The sequence below is a fragment of the Eleginops maclovinus genome, chromosome 22 (assembly GCF_036324505.1).
Source record: "Eleginops maclovinus isolate JMC-PN-2008 ecotype Puerto Natales chromosome 22, JC_Emac_rtc_rv5, whole genome shotgun sequence".
Taxonomy (NCBI): domain Eukaryota; kingdom Metazoa; phylum Chordata; class Actinopteri; order Perciformes; family Eleginopidae; genus Eleginops; species Eleginops maclovinus.
Genome location: NC_086370.1, coordinates 16,000,259 through 16,016,061, shown reverse-complemented (window position 1 = coordinate 16,016,061; position 15,803 = coordinate 16,000,259). Strand labels below are relative to the sequence as shown.

Genomic DNA, 15,803 nt, shown 5'->3' with positions numbered 1-15,803 from the left:
ATTGATCTACTGACTGAATCCGTCAAAAATACCTTGTGAAGCTTAATAAATGAGTAATAAGTTGTTTTTTTTCCATCGTTGTTATTCAGCCTGGCTGTGGCTTCAGCCACATTGACCAATCAGGAAAAGAGGAAGCTTTATTTTTCCAGAAATAGCTCCACTGCGGTCAGCCCTTCTTTGGGTTGTGAATACTTAACTGCAATTTTGAAGACAGAAGTAAAGTTTATTTTTGGTGCCTTTTAAAGCACTAAGTGCTTTTCATCTTAAATACACAAAAATAAATCTATATAGTATAACTACAGTACAAACATACGAAAGAGAACCACATTAGATAAAGAAAAACTGAAAATCACATGTGAAAAGGAAGTGTAATAAAGCAGCTTAAGACAAGGAAAGACAAGATAGAGTTGTATAACAAGACATAACAAGACAATGCTTACATTTGCTGGAATAAAGATACCAAAAGTCTAGCAATGTATAGTGACAGTAGATACAATGTTTTATTTGAAGGTGGGGAAATGTGGAGCACATTTAACTGTATGATTATCAGACTGTATATTTATTATTCACTCACATTCCCTATCAGCGTCCTCTGTTTAAATTCAAATATGTTTTTGTTATGGTTAATGCATTGAGACGTCCAAGACTTTGAATTTTCAAAAAAATACCTCATAATATGTGACACAAGGTTTAGAGACATCAGATTAGCATTAACAATAGCACAGAGGAAACGGGTTGACCAAGCTTCAGTTTCACACCCTGGAGCATGACTTCCTGCTTGTGGTTTCAACAGAGAGAGAGAGAGAGAGAGAGAGAGAGAGAGAGAGAGAGAGAGAGAGAGAGAGAGAGAGAGAGAGAGAGAGAGAGAGAGAGAGAGAGAGAGAGAGAACGAGTAGGTGGATTACCAAAGAAGCAACAGAAGTCGTAGCTGACAGCAGCAAACAGCAGCAAACACCAGGGTCATGGAGCCACAGCAGATTAGAGAGGGATACTTGGTGAAAAAGGTAAAAACAAAATACCCACTCTCCTCTAAATTAACTGAATTCAAGATGGGTAATTTTTTGATTGTATCTGCTTACATAAAAGTTGTGTAAACAATGTTACTGGTATTATAGTGTTAGAGTAAGGGTTACTGAACATTGGTATCTACATGATACAATTTTTTATTCAAAGTAATACAAAATCAATAAAAGTGCTTTAAAGGAGAACAAATGGAAACATGTTGAAGATTTGTAAGAAGTCGAAAGAGGATATGAATAGACAATGGTGAGGAACACTTTCACAGTCGCATCTGTTAGCCAGCCTGTTTCAAATGAATACATAAACCTCTCAACATAGAAGTGAACAGTGCTGATAAATGTAAGTAGAGGAACAGATGTGTATTTCTCTCAATACACAACAACACACTTCTGTTTTACATTTGCGACAACAGAAAAAAAATGAAGTTCCTCCTTTGGTTTAGATGCCAGCAGTTGCGTTTCATTTATCCGACATAAACACCAGATTGACACATGGGGAGAATTCTTAAGATATAGAGGTGTAAAGGATTACTATGAAATCCCCAAACAAACAACAAAACAAATTCCAACTGCTTTCCTTAAGAACATCGACCAAACATTAAAAACAATGTGTCTTGATTAAGCATTTCCCCCACTCAAAATGTTTTGAACTGTTTTGTTTTTTTTAAAGAAGGTGTAGTGAGAAGGTGTACATTTCACACATCCATTACTTAAACCCACACTCACACTTTTCTAGTTTGAGGCAAGTGTGACTTTTAGGTTTCACAACACACCTACAATGCCATGAAAAGAACATCATGTGTTGGTTTTTCTTTCTTTCTATACAAAGCTTGTGACTGTTGCCATTGTATTGGTTGCATAATTTGTATAATTTGTTTGCCTTTTCTGAGACCAATTTCATTATTAAGACTTTATTTAAGTTATATTTGTGCATCACGTCATTTAGTACTAGTTGAAGGACTTTATTTTAAAAGCTCAGTTGGGCTGCACTCGCATGATGAGTGAGACTTTGAAAGACACCAGTCTGTATTTGACTTGTTTAAAATGTTGAGTTCACATGCTGTGCATGTTGTTATTTTATGCTAACATGATTTTTTATATATTCTTGTCAATACTGTTAGTTTTGACGGTGAATTTGGAGAGGAGTCTTCAATAAACCAGTAGCAAGAAAACCACTTGTGTCTGCCTGTGCTTCGAGGGAGTTACAAAGCTCTTTTGAAACTCTTGATTCATGTGCAGGATGAACATCATTATTGGTTATCTTATCTAATGATCATTCAGACATCTTGACCGAAGAGGTTTGGCTATGAATAATGACACTCTAGGTGCTACATACAGTATATTCTGTGTGCCTATATTCCAACACTAATCTGGACAGGTTTCTTTTGTTATATTTAATCCTTGTATAATTGAACTTGAAGAGCACAGCCACAGTTTCACACACAGCGTTCTTGTAATGCTTGTAAGCAACCAAAATGTTCACAGCAGATATATTTTGGGAAGACCGGTTTTAGAAGAAGAAATGTAAATATTAGCATTTCTCAGAAGCACACTTTGCTCAAAATAGTCAAAATGGTAAAACAACTTCCCTGAGGAAGTGAAGGAAAGGGATCATACTGAAAGCTCAAAAGGACATAATAATGAAATGTGAGATATTAACAAATTATTCAAAAGAGGGGTTTGACAAAGCTTGTTATTTACCTTCCCCCTTTGTATTACCAGAACTCATAACAGTTTAATTGCTGCATGTTTTCTCAGTGCATTAACAGAACAAAAAGCAGAAGGAGCATTTATAGAGCGACATTTCAGCAAAAGAAACTTTTTGGGGGAAATCCTCATCAAAAAAATGCACTCTCCTGAGGATTTGAATTACCAGACATATGTTCCTTTATTGATAAAGGGATTATTGATAAAAAGATTTAATAAATGTACAATAGGCCTTCTGTTAGACCCACATTTTCAATCCTATACTTTGCTCAAGGCTGCCTGTTGTCAAACGCCTTCTTGATCTACAGGGTACAGTGCTAAACTCCTGGAAGGCGGTGTGGGTAGTGCTGTCAGAAGATGGGATTGAATTCTACAAAAAGAAAACAGACTCATCTCCAAAAGGGATGATCCCGCTAAAGGGAGCCACGCTCATCAATCCCTGCCAGGATTTTGGCAAGAGGATGGTAAGAATGTGTCTTGTATTGCTGTTGAAAAATCACCTAGCATTTAAGGATTAGAGCTGTGAAAATGACATTGTGGAGTAGAAACAGACTTCAGGACTGTGATCATTTTTCAAGATTTATTACACTCAATCTGGAGATTGAATTCATTTGAGATGGCCCACCAAATCTCAACAGGAAACAGAAAATGTGACAGCATGTCTGACTAACAATGTTCCATATAGCTGGTTTTCAAGATTACCACAGGCAAGAAGCAGGATCACTTCTTCCAAGCTTCACACATGGAGGAGAGAGAGTTTTGGGTGAAGGACATGAAGAGAGTCATTACCTGCCTAGAGGGGGGGAAAAAGTTTGCCAGGAAGTCCACAAGACGCTCCATTCGCCTACCTGACAAAGTCAACCTGACGTATGTTCTGTTAAATCTTCATTTGTGATTATAATGAATATATTCATTTACTTTATTCTAAGAATTGATCTTGAGCTATGTACTGCCCCCATCTTAGTTACTGTTGTTACACCAGCTGTCAAACTTTCTTTTTGGCACTGAATCAAATGTATTACAGTAATAATGGAAGATCAGTGATCACTCAAAATCATTTGTAATAATTGAAACAATGAGTTGGCTGGCTGAACTTGAATGTTAACTCTTAAAAACGTTGAACTGTACAAATCTTCAACATGCACTTGAAAGACTCATACTGTATATTTTGATAGAAGGCTAAAGCTTACAGATCAGGCAAGTAGTATTCAAGGGAACACGTAATACAAAACGATTACTTAATTCTAGTATAATCTTGTTTATGGATTAGTTTATTCTATGAAAAAGTACATGACCAAGAAGAAGTTAGATGTGCAGTTTACTTTTGCAAATATTTCAAGTTCCTTATACAAAAGGCTTTTGTTAATACTGTAGATAATAAATCAGTGATAAATCATTCTTGGGAAGACTTATTGACAGTGTCTTCATTATGTTTACTTAGGGAACTGTTCACACAGATGAAAGACCAGGATGATGGAGTAAAAGAGTTAAAACTGGAGCAGGAGAATCGAGTTTTTAACCACTGCTTCACAGGTGCTGTATGGTTTTATTCAGAAGAAAAAGCTATTATCTTTTCTTTCAAATGTTCTCGCTATTTTCAGCTACTTCTTTGTTTTTTATGCAGGTACGACCGTGGTAGAGTGGCTGATTTCAAAGGAGAAAGCCAGGAATAGAGCCGAGGCCCTCATGTTAGCGACGGGGCTCCTAAACGAGGGTTTTGTCCAGCCTGCTGGTGACCTGTCAAAAGAGGGAGCAGAGAGTGGAGAACAGTCTGTTTTCTTAGATCAGACAATTGCTCTCTATTACTTTGTAAGTTACTTTTGAATATCAAATATAGTTAATGGTTTGTGATGAGGAAACGTGATTGATGTATGTTGTGTTTAAATGGCTGTGATCCGACAGGCAGACAGTGGGTTCTTCTGTGAAGGCTACTCCAGTGACGAAGATGTGCTTCTGAAGGAAGAGTTCAGAGGAAACATCGTAAAACAGGGTTGTTTACTCAAACAGGTGAATCAGACAGTGCTTTTGTTCAACTGCATTTATATATAAAGGATCATTTACACTATCTGGATGAGAAGCCATTTGTTGTTTAGTTACCTACATCGCACCTTTAAATTACCTCTCACATTGAGGAAAATACCCTGTGGGGGGAAAGGGTTATCACCATACGGTAAATCATTTGTCACATTTACTGAAAGAAGAAGTCTCCCTAAGACATGTTTTAACACAAATCCACATATACTGTTCGTCAAAATTCATGGGTTAAGCTTTTTGTGTTATTTTATCACAGGGACATAAGAGAAAAAACTGGAAGGTGCGAAAGTTCATACTGAGAGACGACCCTGCCTTTGTGCATTATTATGATCCTACAAAGGTAACATTCACAAACTGAAAGAATAAAGAATAAGAGTTTGCTTTACTCACGTTCATTTTAATATTCTTATTTTTTACCTCTTATGTCTCTTTTCCTGTGTCAGGGTGATGAACCTCTGGGCTCCATTCATCTCCGTGGGTCTGTCGTTACAGCCGTGGAGTACGTCCCTGATGGTGAGTTGGACCACTGTCACAGAGAACGCATTGCTTCCCCGCTGTAAACAGGGGAAATAATTGCTGTTTACAGTCAGTAGTTTTCTCAACTCTTTTCTTTTAACTTCCTTTTCCTCATGTTTTCTGGGTTTCAGCAAAAAAATATGACATTGATGGCAACCTCTTTGAGATCATCACCTCAGATGAGATTCACTACTTCCTCCAAGCTGCTACAGCAGAAGAAAGAAAGGAGTGGATCAAAGCAATACAGGCCGTGTCAAAAAGTGGAAAATAACAGCAGAAGCCAGGAAGCCACAGTTTGGGTTGCGTTTGCAGCAAAGTTGAACTGTGATTATATAAAATAAATGTAAAGTCACTCCTCTTTAAACTTTCAAACTAAAGTTATATTGTTTTTAGGCATGTAGTATGTAGGGAATTAAAGACAAACAGTTAGCAATGTGTGGTTTCCGATTTCTTCCTCTTTTACTTGTCTTTAAAAGTTTGAGATAGTTCGACCTATCATACAAGCACACTCAGTTCCGGTGTGTGAACTAAAACTGAAAAAAATGACAGCTTCACACTTCATTGTCACTTTGAGGTCTGTTGCATCAGTGGGTAAAGTTTATCAGTGGCAAACATGACTGGCTTTAGCCATAGTATGACAACATTTAAAAAAAACGTTTCTCAAGTTCCAATACAAAGTGAATTTAATAAAAGGACAGCGTAGAGTTTGTTATAACTTGTAGCGATAAGTTTATACTTAACAAATGATCTTGAAATGTGAAACAAGTTCTGAAAGGTTTAAAAAACAAAAAGCCAAAATCTAACATTATTTCCTAAATTATCGTTTTTTACAGAAGCCTTGTTTAACTTTGGCCTTGCCGTAGTTGTGAGCAGTTTTTTCTGTGGAATTAGTCACATGTATTATTTTATAATAAATCCTCAGAGATACATCATCATAGGGTCTTTTCCAACAAGCTGTTTTTCACAAGCAAGGCATCTTGAATCACTTTAGCAAAATTGTCCTTTTTGTGAGGTGTTGCCCATAGGCACAAATCACCCTCGCCTGCTCAGACAGCAGTTTTATTTTCTCTCTGCCCACTCTTCAGAACAGCTCGGGCACAACATGTAACACAAAAAGCCAGAAGAAAGACGCAGTGGTGTTGTTATGAAAATGTTAGTCTCAATTTGTGACGATAAAACTTCTGATGCTTGTTATTATATTAACTACAATAATTGCATTGATTGCATCATAATTGAATTGAGATGATACATATACTGCATGTGAGTTTTTAAGCTTAACGTGCTTTTTTTGCTGTCCCTTTGGTAGTATTTCAGTTTTTATTGCCATTTGTAATGAAAATCAGTCAATCAATTGGGAAATTGATCAAATCATTGTTATAGAAATGACTGGCGTTAAAACAAAAATACATGTTGTGTGTGTGTGTGTGTGTGTGTGTGTGATTTACAATTCTACCAGAGGAGGGCACTATATATCAACCTAACCTTCCTGTGAGTGTTGCTTTGAATGGTTACCATACAGTACATGCAAAACATGGTGTAGTGTAGGATAAATGTCAAACCACTGAGATTAATCCCAGTAAAGGCTCAGAGCTTGCTCCATGTCCTGCCTAATGAAAAAAAACACAATGCTTCTAAACAATATATTTGAAAGATGGAAAGGGCTACTGTTTTCTGTAATTTTCTGTTTAGAAAAGTGAACAGTTGGAACTGTGTGAGGCATCAACATTTAAACATCCCTTGGCATAGAGTTAAACAAGCAGTTTACCCTTAATTGTTATTACAATGTATTTTAATTAAAATGTCCAACATGATATGCGTGTTTGACTTTTTCGATTTAGGTTAGTGAAAAAAACGGTGAATACATTTTGGAAAATAAAGTTGCAATGTGGAGAAAAATCTTCCATGTTTGTTTACCACCATTTTTAAATATTGGTAATGTAGCAGACCAAAATACACAGTTGATTATTTTTGTTTCTCCTTTCAGTCAACTGCACAACTCTAAACTGGTAAATTATCTTTTAGTAATGCTCAACACGTAACACCAATGTAAAGGGCTCAACACTTAAATGTATCTTATGCATACACATGGGCCTTTAATTATTTAGATTTATAGCGACTAACTCTAATTGACATTGATACAGCACCCGAATCAATACATCATGGCAGTGTTTAAAGAATTAGATATGCCAGACTAGCGTGGTAAGAGCAATACTCTTTAAAAAGTAACTCTTCTGTCATGTAGCAATAGCGATCTTACACGGAAATGACAGAATAACTGCAGATCCGAATGGATAACTGGAAAAATTGACTCCTTCCGCCACTTAACAGACGACTGAAGGTTTAGCTTCAAAGGCTAATTTTCTTCTGCAGTTCAGGGCAGGTTCATGCCAATAAATTCAAATACACAGCACAAGAGAACACAAGCACTGATCGATGGGCACAACTAAAGGACAGACAATTAGAAAAACAATGACAAAACCATTGCTCTGGATGTCTGCATGTGTGAGTGTACAGTCCCCACGGCATAGATTTGGAGAAAATGTTGAGAGGTGAGTTATTGCTTAGTAAGTCTTACATTTATGCCTTATAGCTTAGGAACAGCTCTAGTCGTGCTTCGAAAGTGATCACTACAATGTTAAATATACAATTCTTAATCCAATCTGATGGACAGAAGCATGGATTTGGGTGATGTGATGTGTTCTGTTAAAAGCAGAGAGGCTAAGCTGCTGCATTCAGAACTCACTTCTAGAAAATGTAAAGTATAACATCAGTCTAGTCAAGAGAAAAATAAGTAAGTGAACTAACTTTCCAGGTCACATTCCAAATCAGAACTAGATTGTTATTATATTATTGAAGAAAGCAAGATTGGTAAACAGTTTTGATCTGTGGTTTAACTCTTGATTCTAAAGCCAATAGTAGTCTCAAATTTCTGGCAGTGGACAGAGGACTAAGGTCCCTCTCAGTGAGACTGACAGGGTTTATGAGCCAGGTTAATAAGCATTCTTGTAACCTAAAGACATGTTTTAAAAACTAAAACTTATTGGTTAGGGTTAGGGAAATATCAGATTTGTGGTAACAATTATTCACCTTTCCTGCTGAGAGAGGATAGTACTTGTTCTAACAGGTTGGTTGACAACACCATTTGTCTTAATAGTGCAGTCTCCCTCTGCAGTCTCCACTTTGAGATGTCATGTTTCATTCTAAATTTCACAAACAAGCTTGACAAAAGGTCAGAAGATTTTTCAAATTATCATAAAATGTGTCGTTCGAAGGTCAATCAGGAAGGTATTTCAGGCCGGAGTACTTACTTCCACATAGGATGGGATGAAATCATCTTATTTCACTTCCAGTTTTCCTGAGTTGTCAATCTTTGATTTTGAAGAAACAAGATAAGAATTGAAATGGCAAAAAGAAACCCAGTCATCCCTGGGAATCATGTGTGTCATTTCTGTTCCTCAAAGTAACAAAACAGATATCTAAACCACTCTTTTGAGCAAAGCACAGAAACAATTATATCAGAAAAACAGATCAGGGCGTTCTCTTTTTTTTATTCTTATCCCTGAGGTGAGGGAAAGGCTATTTCTTTAGCCAGCCAGTCATCCAGAACACCTAATTGCATTTGTACCGAAACAGTCCAGGTCACAATAAATTGCCCGCTGCAGCTTAAAGAAACAAGGTCTGCAGGGTGTAAAATAAACATAGTAAATAAAGTAATTTGTTGTTGAAATTGCATGGTCAAAGAATAATAGCAAAGTGAAATGTAATGTTGGATGAAAAATGCCATTCATTTGGTCTGTTGTTTGGTATCTCCCCCTGCCTAATCTCCTGTTTTGTCGCAGTGCCTTTATGTTTGACAATGAGCCTCTTCTTGACACACCAGGCAGTAGCTGTAAGACCTGATTGACAAAGATCTCATGCCCGCTGGTACTTGAGCTGGGAAGTTTGCTATTGACAAAAGATCTTGGCAGGGAGTTGATGGGTAATGGGAACATGTACACATGGCCAGCTTTACTGTTTCTACTCCAACGTTCCAGGGTTGGTATAATCTAGACCTCGACAGCCTGTCATCACAACACCATCCCTATGATGAGAGGGTTGAGCGACACTAACAACTAATGACACTGTTGGATGGATGGTTCACTGATCTCATGTTTGGTGGTTATGCTCCCTATGTGATGCTGCCTTAGAGATAAAAATGACACAAATGCATCATACTTAATTATGTCATGTAATATTATTGCGTTCACATTGTCACATTGCATCCTCAGAATCACATTTGTGAATAATTCAACATGAATATATTTTGTTTGTTACAGAGCAAAGCCACTAAGCACTATTGTTCATTATAAAATGGTTCAAAATGCAATGTATTTACATGTATTGTGCCAAAGAAATCCGTGTTTTTTCCAATTAAGGATATCTTGCTAAAAAGGTCTTACTGTTGCTGTGCCATTAAGACAATGCATTGAATGCTGTTTAGAGACGCCTGACACACTGTATAACAAAGGACAGTAAGCAAATGGACATTCATTTAAGCTGTTAAAGGAGCAGCATCGATCAAATTGTTCTCTAGTAAGTCATTATTCACGACCAGCCAACGATTTGCTGTCAAAGGATGTCTCTTGCCTGCAAAGCTTTGGGCCATGCGAGGGCAGGGATGTGCACAAACATCACATTAAACTGCTACCTAAGAGTGGTTGTGTTCTTAACAGCCCTGAAAGACATCCAAAACTCATTAATGCGCTGAACATGCTAGCTTCTGGCAAGACCTATAAATCGGTTACTCTTAATACGATGGCTGTACAGTTTCTAACGAAATAGAGTGATATACACGTTAGATGCATTTGTATGTGTTGAATGGTGTTTTGTTTTTGTAATGTTCTTTTTTTTCTTCAAAATGTTATACACATACAGGTGTGATTTGTATATGAAATGTTGCCTATTTGTTTCCAGATGGACGGTTAGATGAGAAGATCAAAAGCATTTCTGTCTTTTACTGTAAGTAAAGCAGGAGCATAAAAACTGAATCAAACTATTTTAAATTTTGTCCTTAAATGACCAAATACTCTACTTAACAGCTATACTGAGGTACTGTATTAAACCATCACTGTTGGGAAACTGTGTTTGGAACATGAACACAGATGAAGGGCAGAGAAGTGGGTTGTGCTGCATGTGTGGTTTGAAGAGTCCGTCTAATATCTAGAATACGTTTTGACAGGGTTTTTGGCAGTGAGTCTGGGTCACCATTGGTGTAAATCCAAGCTGTCTACCGCTGTTGTCATCTACGAATCAGCAAGCTCTACGCTCTACTAAGAAACCTAATTTTAACGCTAACTGGCAATTTGTTACTTGAAAAATTGATTGTTTTTCTTTAAAATAGTTCTAGAATATCTCAGCAATTGGTATGAAGGGCTCTGTTTTACTGTAGTTGTATAACTGTAATAGATCATATGTCTTCCTTGTAATTAATACTGAAATAAATGTGTGCCATTTTTACAAAAACGACATCTGAATTCCCATTTGAGGAAAAGAAGGATCTCTGTGTTATTAGGAATAGAACAACATAAAGTCTAATTCAGTAAGAGCCAGGCAAATTCAGCAAGGAGGATAAGAAACAAATAAAGAAACAAATGTCCACTGTGGTTTACTGCACACAGTCTTCAAGTGGGATTTGCTTCTGATGACACTCAAAATGGGCCACCATTTAAGGAGAACCTTTTCTATGACAAACAGCTGTATATATATATATCTAAGGAATAGGTCACAAAGGGGTCTAGTGAAGTAACGGCCAAGAACATTCATGAAGTAGGAGAGGGAACGTTAGACAGGACTCTTTGTTAATATCAGATTTTAGTTTCCTGGATAGAGTCCTCGGCTCCACATGGCACATCAAACTGAAAATAAACTGGGCAGTTCCACTGCACACACAGATGGACATCATCAAACACATTCACGCACACACGCATGCACACGCATGTACACATACATAAATTACTCAAAGCATTCCCAATGCAAACACATATGAATACTGTATGGCATAAATTATAATGGGAGAAGATAGTTTAAGTCTGTAAATAGCTATTTAGGTTTATAACAGTGTCTGGAAAAAAGAGCATGATTAAATAAGTGAATGAAGGGGGATGACTCAAACTGTTTCATCTCCTTCGTTAGTGAATCATTTGTTTGAAAATGTTACTGAGTGAGCATACAAACATGTTGTGGTTGCAATGTTAACACAACACAAGAAGACACATTGCTTTGTGCTAAGAGAACCGTACATTGGACCATCCAAACTAGGTTGTTAACAATCTTAGTCAAACTTCACCATAATACAGAAACAACTTTGTGTTTGAATTGAGCTGTTACATAAGTATTTTAGTTTTGAAAGAGTTGCCCATTCATTATTATGATTTATGTCAAAGGGACTTGCTGTAGTGCAACCTTCTAATTTTTCCTTTTCCAGCACATTTTTGAAAGTTAAATTCTAGAAAGAAATTAAAGAGTAGCGTTAAGGACTTTTTACACTTTAAGTTAACAAACAATTGTAGTAATAATTATAATAAAAAAGCATGTCAAAATGTTCAATGGTGTTGCAGATGTCTGTGAAGTTTAGTAAAATATCCGGCTTCTGAGCCAGGAAATACCATCTTGTGGAGTAATGGTAGGGTGCAAAAAACCCACCATGAGAAATAACCCATCAGAACCCCACAATGAGGAGCTGAGCAACCTGTTTGAAGCAAAATATGTGTTTGAAAATGTTGCTTCTTTGTGCAACTTAATGCTAGGTTGTCCAGGAACATAACGTACAAGTACGAGGAGAAAAAAAAAAAAACACCTGCGCTAACTGACACTTCAGCCAGGGGACACAGCACAGAGACTAATGTCGACAATAAGCAACAACCCTGATAGCAACAACTTGTACAAGCTGCTGTCTTACAAAACAAGAAGTTAATGGCCATGTCGGGAGAAACCTGGCTATGCTCAGCGTAAAATAATAATAATGACTCACGCTGTGTGTTGAGATCGATGAAGGAAAAGGTTAACATATGTACGTTTAAGCAAATATGTTCAAGGTATGACATGTTGTTGCTACTGATGATTTGGAGCTTGTTAAACTCTGTATGTGAATCTGAATGTAAATGACCCTGTTAAACTACTGCAGTGAGTTTAAATAAAGCAGTTAGAGGGTCAGAGAATTCTAATGTTGCAGTCTGAATCCCCCGCCACAATAACAGGAGGTACAGTTTGCTCCTAATGGTGATTTGTTCAATATCAATTGATATGTTATCTTCAAACAATTAACAACCCCCCACTACATGTGGTCCACTGGCAACATTGTTCAGTTTCTATAAGGGAGTAAAACAATCACAAACCAATTCTTACTGACGCACAAAGAGGCTGTTCTTGAGTCAATATTTCTATGTGCATGTCTGACATTTCATAAATGATGGTTACAATTCCTATGCTGTGAAGTCAATGATATATCTCTGACTCTCTGTCTGTGTGTCCGACAAGTACAGCTAGGGACCTCTTTGTTGCTCATTCTTTCTCTTGTTTCTTTCTCCTTGTACTCTCCACATCTCTGTATATATTATCAATCCTCCTGGTAATTCTGTCTTTCTAATTGTTTAGAAGCTATTTGTTGGCATCTTAATCCATATCTGCATCAAGATACACTTAGATTTATCAGGATATAATTAACTATTGGTAATATAGTTTTGCCAACTCAATCTTCATTCGGAGAAGGTTTTTGACCCTTAATTGCGTTAAAGATCAGATGCCCGTGCAAGGTGAGTCTCTCTTATGAAATCTGTCCTGAAAAAACCTGCTGACCCTGAGCAAGATAACTGATTTATTAATGTGCAGATGACTGCTTTTCCAAACACCCTTGGTTTCTGTCACCATGATTGCTTTTTGGTCATCAGAGAACTGTCTCCTGTCATTAAATACCCTGACTCTTGACAGGAGACGTTGAAATTTCTCACTGACGTTCTTGTGAATATCCTACAACTGCATGACACAGGATCATTAGGGAGAATTTCATTTCAAGAGCAAAATCCTGAATTTGCGATTCAATATTTTTTCAAATAATTAAACACTTACTATAACTGAAATACATAAGATTTACTTTGTGATAAACAGTATAGCACACACACAAAATGTAACCTCTGCATTTAACCTGTCCTAGTAATAGGAGCAAGGGGGGGGGCAGCAGCTATTGTACAGCGCCCAACACATTTAAATATAAATGATATGGGATGTTCAATGCCTATTGGAAAAGTCTCATAAAATATCGTATTCAAACAAGGGCATGAGTGTGCTACTTTAATTCAGAGGCAGACACTTACTGATTCGTAAAATATATGAGCTGGCTCACCGAAAAATTGGTTTCAGCATCTCAAATAAAGAAGATGAGAGTTGGTGAACAAAGCATATTCAAAAAGAAAAATGTGCAAGTTGATGCTGAGAGAATGACTTTCCAGAGGGTGTCGAACCTGATGTTAAAAAAGGTCAAACTTTCAAGTTTCTTATCATCATGTGCAATTTAAATGAAATGTATCATGGTTCACGAGACTAAGAATACTTATAAAATGTTACTAAGACTGAATTCGCCGCCGTTAAAAATAATAATAATCAAAAAGGAAGAGAAATACGGGAGCGCTGCGTCTGAGCATGCGCAGTGGCCCACATTGAGTTAGGATTGACAAAGGTTTGATTGTCGTTTATAAAAACAGTCTTTGGCGCTAACTTGGAATCTGAGGAAAGACATCGTGTCCGCTGGTCTCATTTAGTCTCTATAATAATTAAAAAAGGTAAGTTATAAGGAAAGCAATCACTGTGTGTGCATGTGTGTTGCTGACGTTTGTGAGCTAGCGCTAGCTATGGCTTTACCATTTGTAAATGCAAGTTAACATACAGTTAACGTTTACATACATACCTTCCATGGTTTGTATTACCTTTAGGTCGGTCTTCAATGCTGCTCTTCATATTGTATGTTATATCAAATTATATATTCGTAATTAATATTGTGCCGCTGTAAGAGAGTCTTTATAGGGTGACCAGATTTGAGGTGGCGAAACAGAGGACACTTGCGATTGTTGGGGGGGGTGCTAGCGTGATTCCGTTTTTTTGCAGTTCATCTGTGAAACTGCACTTCCGCTTCGGCATTTTGTGTGCAATGCTGCATAGCTGTCTGCTCTGCTCCCTCTGTGTGTGTGCGTGGCAGAGACGCCCACAAGGCAGCCTCACGGGAATTACGTCACGCAACAAAGTACCGTAGAATTGTGTGCAAAGCGCCAGTCAATTTAAGTACACGCTTAATGGTCCCATGAAAAACAGTGAAAACCGGACGTTTTCATGAATTTATAAAAACCCCCCACGACGCTCCGGACAGGACGTAAAAAGAAGGGTTACATGCCCCCAGTCCGACATCCTGCCACTTCGACATGCTATTTGTCAGACATGCTGCTATTCCGACATGGAACATCCGATATCAGACATATTTTAGTACCGCCATTCCGACAGTCCTATTATTATTTTTATTTTTTTTATTCAATTTATCTTCACGGTTCCTGTATCAAATTCCAACATCCTGAGAACCACGGATGAGCCTAATGTCATCTGCACCCGCAGCTATCAATAATCCACCCGCCATCCACCCGAGGCAATGCTTTTTTTTTTCAACAATTGATATCCACACCCGCCCGCTACCCATCATCATTCATTAGGACTAAAAGGTGTGAACACATATCCTAGCAGCACTTCACTGGCTCCCAATCTGGAGAATTAATTTTAAAATTCTTCTTTTAACTTTTAAAGCTCTTCATGACCTTTCCCCCAATTACATTTCAGACTTGTTAGTGCCCTATCGTCCTACCCGTACATTGAGGTCTGCAGGCAGGCTTATTAACCATCCCTGAGTCCCGCCTTGCAAGTAAAGGAGACCGGTCTTTTTCCGTCTTAGCTCCAAAATTATGGAATGAATTGCCTGAGGAACTAAGGTTGGCAGATTCTGTCACACATTTTAAGTCTCTCCTTAAGACTCATTTATACCGCAAAGCTTTTGAAGGGTTTAAATAAGTTTAATTTTGTCATTGTTTATTTTGTATTAACCCTTTCTGTTGTTGTTGTTGTTGCTATTTTGTTTATTTTATCTGTAAAGCACTTTGTGATTCTGTTCAAGAAAAGCGCTGTATAAATAAAGTTTATTATTATTATTATTATTAGTAGTAGTATTATAGTAGCCTAGCCTATATGCCGACACGTCGCTACCAGTCGCTCAGGGGCGTGGCCACGTGGTGGCCAGGGGGGGCCACGGCCACCATTGGTCAGAGTATGGCCACCCTGCCAGCCCCCCCAACCTCACGGCACGAAAAAAAAAAAAAAAATACAACAAACCCTCATGAACAGAAATGGTATAAAGCTGAAATAAATGCATTAGTATTTTTTTTTTATCAAGTCGTTTTATATTGTCATTCGTCACTTCTGCTACAAGCCCCATATTCGCAACATGTTGGGCCACGCCCC

At 37.6% G+C, this 15,803-nt stretch overlaps 1 protein-coding gene and 1 long non-coding RNA gene across 2 annotated transcripts; one reads left to right on the top strand and one right to left on the bottom strand.

Annotated features, from left to right (window-relative positions):
• The first annotated feature begins 886 nt into the window (after positions 1 to 886).
• plek (pleckstrin) lies at positions 887 to 5,711 on the top strand. Its single transcript, XM_063875232.1, has 9 exons — positions 887 to 1,004; positions 3,035 to 3,190; positions 3,412 to 3,593; positions 4,168 to 4,259; positions 4,351 to 4,535; positions 4,629 to 4,733; positions 5,017 to 5,100; positions 5,204 to 5,273; positions 5,408 to 5,711. The coding sequence occupies exons 1-9, from the start codon at positions 963 to 965 to the stop codon at positions 5,545 to 5,547; spliced, it is 1,056 nt and encodes a 351-aa protein (XP_063731302.1). The 5' UTR covers positions 887 to 962; the 3' UTR covers positions 5,548 to 5,711.
• On the bottom strand, positions 3,293 to 14,396 carry LOC134858981 (uncharacterized). The gene is made up of 2 exons (XR_010165026.1): positions 14,234 to 14,396; positions 3,293 to 5,314 (listed from the first exon to the last, which is right to left on the bottom strand). It is a non-coding gene; the product is annotated as an uncharacterized LOC134858981 (long non-coding RNA).
• Positions 14,397 to 15,803: the final 1,407 nt, after the last annotated feature.

Excerpts from the sequence above, each read along its gene's own strand:
- plek (XM_063875232.1), top strand. The coding sequence starts at position 963 with ATGGAGCCACAGCAGATTAGAGAGGGATACTTGGTGAAAAAG. Across the intron at positions 3,594-4,167 it reads CCTGACAAAGTCAACCTGAC|GGAACTGTTCACACAGATGA; the intron begins GTATGTTCTGTT and ends ATGTTTACTTAG. Across the intron at positions 4,536-4,628 it reads CAATTGCTCTCTATTACTTT|GCAGACAGTGGGTTCTTCTG; the intron begins GTAAGTTACTTT and ends GTGATCCGACAG.